Source organism: Scomber scombrus, chromosome 4 (genome assembly GCF_963691925.1).
Source record: "Scomber scombrus chromosome 4, fScoSco1.1, whole genome shotgun sequence".
NCBI classification, from domain to species: Eukaryota; Metazoa; Chordata; class Actinopteri; order Scombriformes; family Scombridae; genus Scomber; species Scomber scombrus.
The window spans coordinates 21876220-21893199 of NC_084973.1; the positions used below are offsets into that span (position 1 = coordinate 21876220).

General features: G+C 39.8%; 1 protein-coding gene across 2 annotated transcripts in view; it reads right to left on the reverse strand.

The window, feature by feature from the left end:
- The window catches only part of commd10 (COMM domain containing 10), a 148636-nt gene that overhangs the window by 75779 nt on the left and 55877 nt on the right, over positions 1–16980 (reverse strand). The window contains exons 6-7 of one of the 2 annotated variants that reach the window (XM_062417301.1): positions 16377–16436; positions 15538–16102 (exon numbers count right to left, since the gene is read on the reverse strand). In XM_062417301.1, the coding sequence (XP_062273285.1) occupies positions 16064–16102; positions 16377–16436 (99 nt within the window). In that variant the 3' untranslated portion in view covers positions 15538–16063. Of the gene's footprint in view, positions 1–15537; positions 16103–16376; positions 16437–16980 lie in introns of those variants that run through there. The other variant, XR_009925046.1, reaches the window with a different exon arrangement.

The window sequence follows — 16980 nt, forward strand, 5'->3', positions numbered from 1 at the left end:
CTGCACATGACACATAATCATGCCACCAACGTCCCTGCTAGAGTGACCTTTGTTACAAGTCGTACCCCTATCTCTCCCCGTGTTTCCTGTCAACCTCTCAGCCAGCTACTGTCAAATACATTTCCCAAAAACCCCACCCATGACATAATCTTCATCAAAAAAAAAATCTGTTTCCCTTAGCACCGTCCAGTCTACCTGGTGATTAAAGTCCTGCTCACTGTGTTACAACAAAAACTTATCAAAAATCTTCAGCTCTTCCTGCAATTCAATAAAAGCCAAAAAAAACAACTTAGACACAGCTAGTCACGTCATACTCCATTACTACTATACAACTACTATAGACGTTGTTCCTGCTGTTGTCCCTGATGGAGCAGCCTCTTTAAACAAGCAAACATCATGATTCCACTGGAAATATGTTAAATTATAGAAGCAATCCTCTTCCTCTTTGACTTTAAGTGCACTTAAAGCCAATTAGAGACATTAAGGAAGATTGGATTATTTGCTGATAAGCAGCACTTTTATAACAGAGACTCACAGGACACAGGACACTTCAAAATATATTAATTCAATGACTAACCACATCATAAATTATTTTAATAGTGTATTGCACACATAGCCAGACAAATGACAGGTGTCTGCCTTTTTCAGTATCAGAAATAAAATATTTACATTCAACAGAGGATGTAAAAAAGGCTTGTTGTTTCCTGCACAGATATATCTTTCAAGCTATAAACCCTGGCATATTTAATGAACTTGATGTGTTTTGTGATAAATCAAAATGATGTGACATGACTGACTAGCTCATGATCTTCACATGTTGTTCTCCCACACTCTGCACACTCCTGTCTCTCCCCGCTGAAAACAACCTAATAAAACTGCAATTTTATAAGAGAATCACAATCTTAAAAGTTATCTTACAGCTCTGCCTCTTCTTTTTCTTTTCATATTTCTGTTTATTGTTGCCTCCAAATATATTAAAATAAGAAGAGTAGACAAGATGGAATTCGATATTACTATATTTTCACATCAAGATACCTACAGATAATCTGGCACAAGAAAAAAAGAACCAAATGAATGCGGAGGGACGAATAAAGGCACGCCAGTTTACATGCGCTCTACGAAACAGTCACATAGTTGTCCCTGGACAATCTCTACCTTTCTGCTTATCTTCGCTTCATTTAATATCACTGCTGGAAAAACAGAGCATTTACTCAGAGAGGAGAATTCGGGAGCTTGAAGTATTGCAGGGCTGCGCCGCCGCCCAGCAGAACACAGATCTGGAGTGACAGGTTGGGAAGTAAGTGGCTCTCCGATGTTGCTTACAGCCCTGACCTCTGATCTGTCTTCTCATATCAACAGTATGTTGCCCTCAGTAGCTGGACAAGCCTGCTCCTGTTCCAGATCACAGTTAATTCAACGCTCTCTTCAGTGTAGTCACGAAATATATGAATGTGTCCCAAGTTACTCATGACATAAAGAAATACTGTTCACTTTTTTTTTAGTACAAGTGCTATTACAGGTTATAGTTTAATTGAATTGACATTAGAGAAAAATATGGACCATATTCACCTGCAGCAGTATGCATTTCAAACAAATCACATTCAGGGAGAAACATAAGCAAGGCTCCAACTATCTACAGTCCAAAGTGAAGTCTTCAAATAGCCAAAAACCTTTAAAATTACATGAAATGGGAAAACAAAAGAAAATTCCTGTGTTTGACAGGAAGAAATCATCAAATATTTGACAAGTTTCCTTAATAAATACAGAAAAAGGTGATCATTATCAACATTGTTTTTATATAAATAATTAAAAATTGCCTCTCTATTCAATATAGACTGTAAACAGTAGAATTTGCCCCCATAATGCAGTGCTGCAGTTGTTGAGCTGATAGATTTCTCATTTATAAATAACCACCAAGTTATCTTATTCTTTATTCCCTTTGGTAGAGCTGAGAAAAAGGTTAAATGTGTATATGATGCACTAAAAACATAGTCCAATGGTGAATGTTATACACAAAAGATGTCTATATATCTTACTGAAAAATAAATGTAATAATACATTTTAAAACTCATGAAAATCTATTTTATATATTGATATTACTTGTGTGTTTTGTTTTCATGTTTGCGGCTTTTGATGGAAGTTTCTAAAATGACTTTCCTGTCAGTCTTGACAGTATCTAATCAGACTTAGCAGGTGATACTGGCAGAGAAGCCATCACTTGACAGAAAACTTAATTACCTATCCATAACTGCAGGATACCTGTGCTGAATTGGCTGAAATGGTCTATAACACACTGTGGTCACTGAACTGGGGAGCAGAACTTTCCTCATTTGGTCTAACACAAGACCAGCGACGGCTACAAACTACCCAGAAAGCTGTAACAGTCAGTCATCTCTCTGTCCTACTTTCCCTCTTTTTATCCTGCTCCTCCTACTCTCATATCTTTCCACCCTCCAACTCCATCCCTCCATTTCACTCCTCCATTGCAGAAAGGAAATAGCAGCACTGGTCTGAATGCTTTAAAGTGCCATCGATAAAAATAAAAACACCTCTTTCTGGATATATCTGGGAAAATTCAGCATATGATTGAAAGTTGTTCTGGGCAGCTTGGCTCATTGGATATCATAAATTACAGTTCACCTTTGATGGGAGGAACATTTATTTACTGTAGCTATCTATAATAGCTGTTTTATATGTGCAGTATTTGAATATGCAAAATGAAATTAAAAATAAACATGTGCAGAGGATAGACAAACAGTATATGAAACAAGCCCCACCAAAAATGGAAAGATCTCAGTTTGAACGTGCTGAAAAAGCAAAAAAGATTTCACTTTTTCCATTTTCTCATCTCCCTTCTGTGTCACTGTCGACAAGCAGACCCAAGCAAAAAGAAGTGCACAGAAACCAATAAAGGCAGTGAGATTTTTGCACAGGCCTGCTGTATAAAACTGGTGACTAGTCATATTGTAGATTTTAACTTGTTCATGCCTGCATTTCATTTCAGTCCATTTTTACTGATACAAAACTTGGCAGCATTTGAGTCTCTTATTTTTCTTAGGTGGCTGACTGAATTTCATGAAGTTTATCATTCCTATTAGTTACACCTCTAAAACTAAATCAAACAGGTAAGAAACATAAGCAGTCAGAATATCAAGTGTATACAGTTCATTTTAAACAGTTGATCCATTTATTAGTTATTATTACATTCACGTATGACTAAACTGCAATATCAGATATGTATTGTTTGAAATGTAAAGCTGACTGAAATATGTTTTCTCTTAATATAACGAAGAAATATTGTTAATTAAGATATTTGGCAAGTTGTTCATACAGAACATATGAGATGGTTTTTTCAGCCTTTCAGTAAAATATTTACAAGTAGAAAGTGCGGCATTATTAAACTTTATGTTTATGTTTATGCACTGGCAGCAGGTGGTTACAGTTAGAGAAAGATCTTGGCTTAAGCAATGCACAGGGCCAATAAACAACAATGACTTATTAATTGCTTTGTTTTGTTTTTTACATGGAGTTACTGAATTGAGCTCAGTAATATCAGACAAATACATGAATGTGACATCTATACTGTTCCTGCACAGGTCTTCACATCCCTTAAATAAGTAACATGTATATAACGTTAGAAACACAGTGAACAATTCCCCTACAGTATACTGCCAAGATAATGAAATAAAGAAAGAACATAATCATAAAGATAATGAGCGTGAACTCATGTTCACCTCTTGTCCATATCAATAAGAGTTCAGGTGTATCCCACATAACAAGTCCAGTCCGTTTCTTAATTAGCTAGCATGAGTAATGTACAGTAGACACCTACTGCAGGTGCAGGATATGCCCTCAACAAAAACACTGGTAAAATGTGCTGCTCATCATTATCAATCGTGAAATAAACCTTAACTGACACTTTTTGAGTCAGGCTGCACTACGTAAGTCATATATGACTACTTCACTATTACTGCACCTCAAAAAATGTTTCCAATTTACTTTTACACATATGAAAGTCTTAACTTTATAACATTATCACAGCAAAGCCTTGTGAACTCACTGTGCTAATCACAACAAAAATCCCTTCTTCCTTACCCTTCCCCACTAACACTTTTAATTACTGATATTCATGAATCTTGTGATGATATTGATAAGACTATCTCACTTGATCCCAGCTATCTCGGCAGTTACAATAATGCATTTCCATACAAGCAAGGTGGAAAATAGCATGTTTTCTGCCTGCAAGTATGCCTGCTATTAGAGGTTGTGATGTCATCTGTAAAAACTTAATGATAACTGATATAAATTATGGCTAAAACTATAGAAGTAACGTAAAAGTTGTATAAACTGGAATACTTCTTTAATGACTGGTGGCCCTTTATAAACATGACTAGTGAGAAGCATCAGGACGCACATAGAAACAAACAGAGTGATAGGGACACAGACAGGCAGACCAGTAGAGAAAGGCAGCAGGTGCAGAAGACAAAAAAGAAACAGAGAGTGACAGACACCGACAGACACATCAGACAGACAGGGAGAGGAGAGAGAGAGAGAGGAGGGGGGACAGAGGAAGACGGTCAGCTCCCCCGGCTGTGAACCTGCCATGTGTAAGGCATGCTGCACCATCTGTGTTGAGGCTGTTTACGCAACACACTGCTGCTGCAGACACCCTGCAGATACACACCCTGTACCACCTTGCTGAGGAGGACATCGCAGGGCAGGGCGGCTGCACGCTTCACTTCATGCAGCAGCAAAAAACAGCAACAAAAACAGCAACAAAAACAACAACGTTGGCAAAAAAGGAACGAGAAAAACAAAGTCAGGGAAGGGCCACGTCACATGTCTGACACCAAACACAACAATTAAAAAACAACATAGAGCCAAATAATGGCAACATAAAAGGGGAACATGCTTTAAAGTGATTAAAATAGTAATGTCATTAGATTACAGGGCAAGAAAGGGACACAGCAGCAATAACACCAGCAGCAGTGCCACCAGCTATCATGTGGGACTGAAAGAGGAATAAAAATGAAAGAAACATGGCAGCATGTTACTGCCACCACTTGTTACCCTGTAACTCAACATTACCCTAAACAGCAGTGACAGCCATTGACTGTTCCTTGCCACAGTGCTCAAAATCACATGCAAACACTGATCATAACAAATTGAAATTAATCAGAACTGCAAACAATGAGACGCGACACAGCCACCGAAGTATCTGCCGCAGCTACACGCCGAGAACAAAGGAGGCAAGAGAGTGAGAAAGAAAGGACAAGACAGAAAGAACAAATAACAGAAGTGATGTCACACGTATTGGCAGAAGGAGGCAAGACATGATGAGGCTGGTGAAAAGGGAGGATAACGAGAGTGAGAGAAAGAGGCAGCGCAAGTGGGGTAAAAAGGAGGCCACGAGGGAACGACCACGGAGACAGAGACAGAGTCTAGTGCATGCTGACAGTGCTGTCGTGTCTTGGCGGTGCCAGCTAGACTCCAGAGATGTCTTCGGCAGACACTGGCGGCTCCGAAACGTGACCTCTTTGTGTGGAACCAGAACAGACCAAATGTTCAGAGAAAGGCGTTGGTGATGGGAGTGGTGAAAGATTAACGTATGAGTTAAGTCTTTTAGAAATATGAAATGTATGTTAATCGACTGTTCCTTATACCAGTCCCCTGAACAGCTAGTGTCCAATAATAGCTGGGAATTATTGGAAATGGACTTCACTTGCTGTATTTAGCATGTTTCTGCCTTAACAGACAAAGCACTTTGCAATTTTTGCCTCTCATTTACACATTCACACACACTTACACACCTATGGCAGAACTGGCCTGACCGTCAGGAACAACTTGGGGTTCAGGACACTTTGACACATGTGCAGGAAGAGCCAGGGATCAAACCACCAACCATGCACTACCTCCTGAGCCACAACTACCCCAGACTAAGTACACACGTGGACAAAATTGTTGGTACCCCTCTGTTAATGAAAGAAAAACCCACAATGGTCACTGAAATAACTTGAAACTGACAAAAGTAATAATAAATAAAAATTTACTGAAAATTAATCAATGAAAATCAGACATTGCTTTTGAATTGTGATTGAACAAAATAATTTTAAAAAACAAACTAATTAAACAGGCCTGGACAAAAATGATCGCACCCCTAGAAAATATTGAAAATACTTTGACCATAGGGAAATGTTAAACTAAGGTGTGCCCTCTAATTAGCATTACAGGTTCCTTCAAACTTGTAATCAGTCAGTCTGCCTATTTAAAGGGTGACAAGTAGTCACTGTGCTGTTTGGTGACATGGTGTGTACCACACTGAACATGGACCACAGGAAGCGAAGGAAAGAGTTGTCTCAGGAGATTAGAAATAAAAATTATAGACAAGCATGTTAAAGGTAAAGGCTATAAGACCATCTCCAAGCAGCTTGATGTTCCTGTGACTACAGTTGCACATATTATTCAGAAGTTTAAGGTCCACGGGACTGTAGCCAAACTCCCTGGACGTGGCTGCAGGAGGAAAATTGATGACAAATTGAAGAGACGGATAATACGAATGGTAACCAAAGAGCCCAGAACAACCTCCAAAGAAATTAAAGGTGAACTCCAAGGTCAAGGTACATCATTGTCAGATCGGACCATCCATCATTGTTTGAGCCAAAGTGGACTTCATGGGAGACGACCAAGGAGGACACCACTGTTGAAAGCAAATCATAAAAAAGCGAGACTGGAATTTGCCACAATGCATATTGACAAGCCACAAAGCTTCTGGGAGAATGTCCTTTGGACATATGAGACAAAACTGGAGCTTTTTGGCAAGGCACATCAGCTCTATGTTCACAGACGCAAAAATGAAGCATACCAAGAAAAGAACACTGTCCCTACTTTGAAACATGGAGGAAGCTCGGTTATGTTCTGGGGCTGCTTTGCTGCATCTGGCACAGGGTGTCTTGAATCTGTGCAGGGTACAATGAAATCTCAAGACTATCAAGGCATTCTGGAGAGAAATGTGCTGCCTAGTGTCAGAAAGCTTGGTCTCAGTCGCAGGTCATGGGTCTTCCAACAGGATAATGACCTAAAACACACAGCTAAAAACACCCAAGAATGGCTAAGAGCAAGACATTGGACTATTCTGAAGTGGCCTATGAGCCCTGATCTAAATCCTCGGTCCCACATCTGTGGAAGGAGCTGAAACATGCCGTCTGGAGAAGGCACCCTTCAAACCTGAGACAACTGGAGCAGTTTGCTCATGAGGAGTGGGCCAAAATACCTGTTGACATGTGCAGAAGTCTCATTGACAGTTACAGAAATCGTTTGATTGCAGTGATTGCCTCAAAAGGTTGTGCAACAAAATATTAAGTTAAGGGTACCATCATTTTTGTCTAGGCCTGTTTAATTTGTTTTTTTTTTAAAATTATTCTGTTCAATCACAATTCAAAAGCAATGTCTGATTTTCATTGGTTAATTTTCAGTACATTTTTATTTATTATTACTTTTGTCAGTTTCAAGTTATTTCAGTGACCATTGTGGGTTTTTCTTTCATTAACAGAGGGGTACCAACAATTTTGTCCACGTGTGTAACACCAGTAATCTGACCAGACATTTAACACAAACCAACACTGCTCCATGCACTGACTTTGTATTTTGAACAGAATAGCACTGCAAATGAAAGGAAAACATCATTGTCTCTTGTAACTACAGTATGTTTGTTGATGACACTGTGTTTATGTCTGGCTTTGTGTTGTTGGGTAGCAATGACATGTTTCTGGGGGCAGCTGATGACGTTTCCTGCAAGCTGTACTGTAAACTCTCCATGTCCCTCTCTCTTTCTCTCTCACACTTTGGGTGTCCCCCTCTCTCCTTGTGTATGAGAGCGACAGTGAATTGTCATTTCAGCCAAAATGGTAGCCAACAAAAAATGAGAAGCCTGCTTTTGGTTTGTTTAAAGTCAAAAAACAATTGTTTTAAAACTGACCAAAACCTTTGAGTGATAAATCTGTCACTATTATCATCGTAAACTTCATTAGTGCTGTGCCAGACCAGAAAATGTGACAGTCATTGTAAAAGTAGTAATTATCACGGGGTCACTTGTCATTTAAACAAATTATAGTACATGAAAAACGAGGGTCATGCAGCACTGAAACAGCAACACAGGCTCATAAGATAAATAAAAATCTCCACTAAAGTCAAGTGGACACAGTATCAAAGCTTCTATACAGTGACTGATACAGACCAAAGTATGTCAGACTAACCAACCCTGACAGTCTTTATATAAAATACATCAGAGACCAAATGGTAAATAAAAAATCTGCTACACAGTATCAAACTTTTTTAATTTGGGCCAGATGCACTTTGAATGCACCAAGGTTAACACCATAGAATCATGACGCAAGATCAAAAACTGCTACTTGTTTATTGGAAAATCTGCCCATCTGGCTAAGTATCTCGGTTGGCAGTGAGATGAAAAGATGACTCACAGAAATAATGTTGGGGAATGAGGGGAAAGCAAACGATGTGAATCATGAGTAAGACCTGGCATCCCGATTGGCTCTGTAGCGGAAACCAGACTAGGCTGGGTGCCCAGCACTGCCACCTAGGGCAGTGCACCAACAGAGAGGCGCTGGTCGAGTGAGTGTGCCTATTCATTTTGCCAACTGTGCAGCCAGCTAGGCAGAGCATGGAAGCAGAAAGAGAGACAGAATAGAGTTTTAGCAAGACATCATGGCAATGACTGGAAGGGTTTGGAGGAGCAAACAGTGTGAAAAACACAAGAATGGAGCTGGTTTTGAAAAGATACTAATGCATCTCTGAACAAATTAGCTAGATAATGACCTCTGAATGAAGTGGTGGTGCCTGTGTTATACTTTTTAGTTAGAAAACTTTAACAACTTGAGCCTCTATACTGGTAGCTCTGCATGTTTTAGCCCATTACAGTAACTTTACATTCTGTATGCATACAGACACACATTGTAAGTGTCAACTACTTTTTAAAGCATACAATACACTTCAACTAGCCTTTCGTCTTGAAACATTTTGTCTGGAACACTTTTTGTCTAACATTTGGAGAGTTTACCAATCAGTACCATTCAGTTTCACATTATGCTTTATTTATGATATCCATCTTTGCTCATTTATGTCTCCTGAGTTTGATTTCTTTTTATTGCTAACAGGTGCAGGACTTTCCATTAGCAGACTCTCATATTTAAGAAGTCAGGCCGTCGTAGAAAGCACATCCACCATGAAAGAGTTTTTTTTCCAGAGCTGTTCCAGCTCACATTTGCAATACCATGTGATTTAAACATAGCGCTAGCAAGAAAACATATGGATCTCTGTGATTTGTTTTTACATCGTCCTATCATGAATGAAATCCATGGTTACCTAGAAAGCCGAAAACAAATTAACAAATTCTTTGGAAAAGGGTTTGTTGTTCATGTACTAAAACAGTCCTTTTATGCAGTTCACTGGAGAAAAACAACCCAATAGACTACTGTTTAACATCAAAGTATTAGCCTTAGCTCTACTGACATTCATACAACCCACTTCTGCATATGCTTGAACTCACAAACCATCACCGCAGCTGATCTGTAGATGGACGGGCAGCTCCTTGGGCAGAGAAGACAAAGATGTGGGCTAATTTTAGACACGCTGCAGCACAAAGCAAAATGCCATGAAAAATTAGAAGCAGGCTGCTGTTTAATGAGGTGACGTCTGACGCTGGCGACGTTTTGTAACTCAGTGAAACAGATTTGTAAAACTGACAGATGTCTCATTTAGTCATAGTTAAGGTTGATGGAGGAAACTGACAAGAAAGACAAACTGAATTCATATTTCATTTCCAATTATTTTTCTAAGGTGTACAGTGGAAAAAGAGGGTCAGCATAAAGAGAGGACAGCCTGGCTGGAGTGGACAGGGGCAGGGAGAGTTTTAAGAACCATTGTCCAGAAGAACACTTTGGTCCTGAAGATACAGAAGAGAAAAGAAGCTTTATAGGGCAAAGGGTAAAGTGTCTTTATCTGTAGAGGCACTGGAGGCTGCTGGGGTTGAGAGGGGCTCATGGCTGGGTAGAGTAGATAGTGGAGTTGGAAAGTTGTTGAAAAGTGCTAGTAGGATCATAGTGCTGTGAGAAAAGAGGACAAGTTTCAGGGAGAAGCTAGGTGTCCCAGTTCAGTTCAGATCATTTCAAGAAAAATCAAATGAAATTCCATTCAAATCAGCAACTTTATATAAACATGCAGGTAAGACACAGGGGTTATAACTTCTTCTGTCTGTTCCCTGCAGCAAGATGTGGATCTATAAAGAGGCATAGAGTAACAACCACAGAAATACACAGTCGAATATAATACAATTTGAGAATAGAAGAAAAATCTGATCATTTGCAAAACATTTGTTTATGCGGGAACTGAACAAAAGTGGGTTATGGGGGCTGTAAGCAGAATGGTCATTTCGGCAAGACAACAAATACAGAGCAGTCCTGAATATTTGATGTGGCTACTGAAAAAAAAATGTCCAGGGAGATGAAAGCCAGACGAATGATATGAGACCATTTAACAATACAGACATAAAACCTCAAATCATTAAAATACATCCATCCAAAGTGTGTGAAAATTGTTTTGCATGCGGTGCCAGTTGTACAGTTGGAGCTCTAGAGACAGCGTGTATGATGAGTCAAAGGGAGAGGTGTCACAGAGTTAACAATTACAGAGTTAACAAAGCAAAAAAAAGCAACAGAAGCGCAAAGTTCAAAGGAATTATGAATAGATTTCATGAAAACTATCAACCTGCACAGTAAAAAATCCCACAGTGGCTGTATCTTTGAAGTTAGGTTTTGACAACAAAGGGTAATGCTGCCCTAATGACAAGACAATCATATATCTGTAACCACATATAATGCTAGTAAAATTGCAAATAAACTCAAGCTCATCACTTTCTTAAGGGCTGTTGTGTATAAATGGTCCACCTTGGAGTTCCATGCTTGTCTCATGGCTTAAAACTAAGCTGTGGACTAAGATTCATTTTGAGGTTTGCCAAATAGGCTTGGATCAGTTTTCATGTTAATACATTTCTCTGATAGTTGGAAGTGGCAGCAGGCTTCTGAATTACATCCCTAAAATGCCACTAATATGTCACAAACAGGCTACAAGGGCATGATGACATGACTCCAGGGCCTAATCCAAAAGAGATGGCCGCATTATAAATTACCAATGTGTGCACTGCTGACCACCACAGCTCTTTCCACTGCCTGGAAAGAGTTGGGTAGATACCAAAAAAATATTGGATTGTGAAACCAAAGCAACTAAATCTTCTAATATTGTGTTGATTGTAGTCTGTATAAAAAAAATGTAGAGGTAGACACCGTGACGTCATCAATTGGTTTGCAGACTTGCTTTTGAAGTCTCCAGTTTTGGCATTTTGACCATCGCTATCTTCAATTTTTGGAGCCAGAAGTGATGAAAAGTGACCATATTTGGCCGAGAGGTTGGATCTTAAGCACTTCTTGTTCATGTTGGTTGAAAAATTAAGGTTCAAAGATGACATGACCGAAAGCGCCACAAAAGGTACTGTTTATATCTTGTGGTGACTTTTTTTTTTTCTCAGCTGCAGTTTTCAAGTTCAAGAATGAACCGTACCTCCTTAAAGTGCTCAGAAACAACAGACAAATACTATCTACTAATTATGTTCATGAATTTGTTATCACATGACTGAAATCTCCATAACAGCTACTGAATGGTCCTTGTGGTGACATTGTTTTCTAAAATACTGGTGTTCAAGGCACGTCCAAATGGTAGGAGTCCCCTGGGCAGACCCAGAACTACATATTTCATCTAACCTGGGAGAGCGTTTGATGCCCCAGGAGGAGCTAGAGGGCGTTGGAGTGAAGGATGTCTAGGTTTCCCTAGTCAGTCTGATGCCAATTATGACCGGTGCCCAGATAAATGGAAAATGGATGGATGGATGCTATTCATGCAAATGTCATGCAACAATGTTATTTCAGTCAACTTCAGAAAGAGTTAGTGTAATGTGGCTTAGCTTATTTGTCAGTCATTTGAATTAAAGTCCCATGAATATGTTATAATACACCCAATTCTGGTTTCTTTCACGGCCTTGATTCTGCTCATATGCCGAAGAAGCAAAGCAATACTTCAACACACAGTTTCCTCCTCAGCTACTGTACGTCCTTTGGACTAGCTCAACTGTCAAACAATCATATTAACTGGGAATACTGGAGAAATTGGGTTTCTGTGAACCTGTGGACCATGACAATGTTTTAAATGAACTATTTCCGTAATCTGGCTATCTGTGGTGTAATGTGCAGTTTAAGAAATGTGGAAAATACTGATTGGAGGTTTAGCAGGCAGGTCAAATTTTTTATTCAGTTAGTGTCCTATTATAGCACATACTTTCTGCAAGAGAACACAGCAATGAATATTTTAATAACCTGGCACACGTAAGAGACAATGGCTCGCAAAGTAGACTATTCTTGACACAACACAGATTTATTGTGACTACCTCAGTGCTGCACTTTTTATTAGTTGTTCATCACTTGCTTGTACAATGTGAGAGGTTGTTCTTCATAAAAGCAGACTAGTGCTATCTGTGCAGCCTATTAAGCCTGTTGTGACTCTCAGTTGTTCTACAAAAAGCACTCTTGGTGGTCTCTCCTTTGTGTTTCAGAAGCAGTGGTTATGCCATTGTCATGTGAAAAGCACAGTAACACAGAGAACAGACACATTAACACACTATACACACAAGCACACCAAAGACACTGATTCACACACAAAACCCTTACAAGCACTCATTAATATGGTCACATTGGTTTGAGTCTCAAGCTGTCTTAATGTGGATTCATTTCAAAACCGCTGTTTAAACCTTTTTATTTTCCACAAGCATTTCCAGATTATTAAGGTTCATTATCCGTAACGTGGCTTTAGTAACATATTTTCCTTCTTTCATTTAAGTTTGCAAACAAAAAAATGATGTTATTCCATCATCTGTTTATTAAGGACAGCTAATGGTTACAGTGTTTGGGCTTCTGCTCACAACAGCATTTAAGACCAAAGTCAATTCATTTCAGTGCAATTGTGAAACTTGCGAACGACAAGTGAACATTGTGCAATGCCTTCTTTGAAATGCTAATTTGCGCTGATGTCCAGTTTCAAACTGCCTCAACACTGGTTGCCCTCTGAAGGAACGGAGGTAATCTAAAGTGTCTAAATTGGAGGAAGCAACCAATTTTCTGTAACTCTGCTCAACCGATTTGGAAGCAATGCCAATAGAGCCATTAGACACATATTAAAGCTGTAAAAGCACAGTACCTCCCTAACTGGCTTCTCTGCAAAAATCAGTGCGCTTTGGGTGTCTATGTTTGTGTCGTGTCCAGCTGAACTTACTTTGCTTCATCTCACACACCAGAGCGTGCACACAGCTTTGACAAGTACATGGAGAGACACAACTCACCAGACATAAATACACGCACTCAGACACACACTTTCTCCCCATCTCTCCCACTGGGACTCTGTGTGCTGTGTTCTGCCGGATCTCAGTGTGAGTCTCAGTGTGTGAGTCTCTCTTCTTTTTTCTTTTTTTTCTTTTTTTCCAGGCGGCCATTTCTGCTCAGCCTCGCCATCTGTTCTCCATGCTGTGGAACATGGTGCTCCCTCCGGCTGCAGGCTTTTTCACATGATGGCAAAAATTGTCAATTGGAGTAATAATTTTAAAAAAAAAAACACTCAGGAAAGAAGTGGTCCAGCATGTGGCTTGGACTGTTAAGACAACCGATGAGTAATTTTCCAATCTTATATTGTAGATTTTGATGGGTTTATTCTCAGTCTACCATAAAATAGGAGAGAAAGAAAGAGGGTGTTGATTTTTGTCTGTATTTTTGGGAGTATTACACTACTTTTGCATGTTTAAGCATCATCAAGAGTGGCAGCTGTAAGGAGGGTCATTGAGTGGCGAATTCAGACATTTTGCAAGGTGGAAGTGGATACGATATTGTATGGTTGAGTACGTTTTTGTGATTTTATGTCCTTGCTACTTTGCAATTATCCAATTAACACAGCCTGCCACTTGCTGATGTTAGACACAAACAGCAACAGAGCCTGCAATGACTCTGCAGACTGAGGGACAACTTTTCAAAATGGAAATCTTCTTCATTTGCAATTTTTAAGGTCCATTAAGGTAAAAGGCAGGTAATAAAAAGTGCTTCAACTATGCATGTGACAAAATCTGAATCCTCTCATATTATATTTGGTCCTGCAATCCATTTCCCACCACTTATCGGGATCTGGGATGCAGTGGCAGCTGACTAACCAAGGTTGCTTGAACATCCTTCTCCTCAGACCGACCTCCAGATCCTCCTGTGGGATCCCGACGTGTTCCCAAGCGAGATGGGATCCCTCTAGTGTGTTCTGCTTCTTCCTCTGGATCTCCTTCTACTTGGATGCGTCCAAAGCATTAAACGACAGCCCTGAGTTCATGGCCATAGGTGTGGTGGATTGGAATTTACTCTTAGTCATCTCTTTACAATGCCAAGCTGGTGAAACGCCTGCATTTGCCAACACCACACCAATCCAACCAAGTGTAAAATAACATCACTCCTGATCAAGATTCTGAGATACTTAAATTTGGTTGCTTGAGCCAGCAACTCATTCTCAGCCTGAAGGAATTCATCCACCATTTTCCTGCCAAGAGAGCCATTGCCTCTGACGTGTAGGTGCTGATGCTTGTTTCATCTTCTTCACGGATGGCTGTAAACTGCCCTAAATTATTGCTGAGATCACAATTTAATGAGGTCAACAGCTGGGATGAGATGTATTTCTCAGGTCACAAAAACAGACGCTCTTTCGTCTGAACAGTGTACTAAAAATGTTATATTCTATTCTATTCGCATATATTGTACTGTAAGTAAGCAGACGGGGGAGAACTGGTTTTCCCAGCTTGATAATCTGTTGCTTAACTTACATTTTTACAAATGTTAATTCTTCTTTTTCACAGACAGCCAAACAAACCAGACCTAATCAGAAAAGGGAGCACACAGCCAACGATTGGATCTGATGTGGTCTGGTTTACTAAATCTTCAAGGGAGGACAACACCTGGGAATTTGGGATTCAAAGAAGGGAAGATAGGTATGCACGTACAAACACACTAGTTAGAGAGATGTGTGAACAAGGACATATACATGCACCCATCGGCAAACAGACACATGCATACACACACACATATCTATACAGACACATTTCTATCTACACGCACGCACGCGCGCGCGCGCGCGCACGCACGCACACACACACACACACACACAACACACACACACACACACACACACACACACACACACACACACACACACACACACACACACACACACACACACACACACACACACACACACACACACACACACACACACACACACACACACACACACTAGAGGTCTGCTGTGCCCCCCAGAACTCCCATCTGTTGAACCAGCAGTCCAGGTTTGTCTTAATGAGAAATAATGAGCCTTCACTAAATAACAACAGCTTGGATGGATTTCACCTCCACTTCAGATTTTATTAGAATGGCATGGACACTAGTTCATTCTCCAAGTTACAAAATCCATTTGTTTAAACTCTACATGACATTCTGACATTTCATTTCCTTTTACTGCCTCTGTCTGTTAGATTACAAATTAATTTTAAAGATCAGTGACTGTTGGCACATTTATAACATCTAATTGTCTGTAATCATCTTACAGGGCAATCAAAACATGAAGTTGCTCAATGCAAGGTATAGAAAATGTCTAAGAAAACTTGTTTACGTACATTTTTTAATCAACAAAATTATTACAGTAAACTCACATATCCAAAATTCTATCCTATATCCTTGATGAAGATATGTAGGAATATGTGAGCTCAAAAGGGGGAAAGAAACTGCTGGTTTCAAACTCTGACGTTTTTCTTTAATAAATCAGAGCAAGAATGGCATTGCTAACCGTCTAACAGCTGGCATAGCTTTCAGCAAAACACTAACATGTGTGTGTGTGTGTGTGTGTGTGTTGATACAAAGAGCACCAGGCATCAAGTCAGGGAATCCAACTGGCCTTGCACGATTTCAAGCTGAAAGAAAGAGAAGAAAAGGTTGAGTGTTTGGGGGAAAAAAAGAGATGCACACAAAAGAAACACGCACACACCGACACACAGAGGAAGAGAAAGTCAAAAAGAAAAGCAAGGCAACTGTGTGTGTCAAAGAATGAGGAAGACGAGCAGGCAGATGGATTTTGTCAGGTTGTATCTGATAATCAAGATGAAATGCAACATGGCATGGCATACGAAAGGACACACATATATATACTGGCACACACATACACACAGACAGACAGAAGAAACATACCTTGTTGTAGAACTCAAGCAGCTCCTGGTGGTTAAACTCAACAAAGACATTTTCCTGGACCTGGAGAGAGAGAGACAGAGGGAGACAGAGAAGGTTAGAGAGGCATGGAAGTGAAAAAAAGAAAGAGAAGCAATAAGAGCACATGCGTCATGACCACGACTTCAGCATGGCTTCTTGTGCTTTCTATAAAAACCTTCATTAATTATTGCTGCTCTCTAGCCAGTATGTACTATCCTCTAAGTCTTATCCATCAGAGGGTTTAAAAATACTCTGAAGGCAAAGTCACTGTCCCCTAGCCAACAGTGGGTGACCCTAACACTGTGTCTGTAGTCTGATTACTTAAAAGAAAAAGTTGGTGCATCACATGTAGCCCTTTGAAGATAAATATGAACAAAAACTCAACATATTGTAAGGCTGAAAAAAATATTGTTTCAGCACTGACATCAAAACATACATCCATGTGCAACAGTCATCTTACAAAGCATGAGGCCGGCATGGTACACTACATTAGATAAACCATTCTACTGTTTGATAAATAATGAAACACGCACTGATCTTACTTGTCTAGTCCATCTGATACAGCAGCTGTAGTCTGGACAGACAT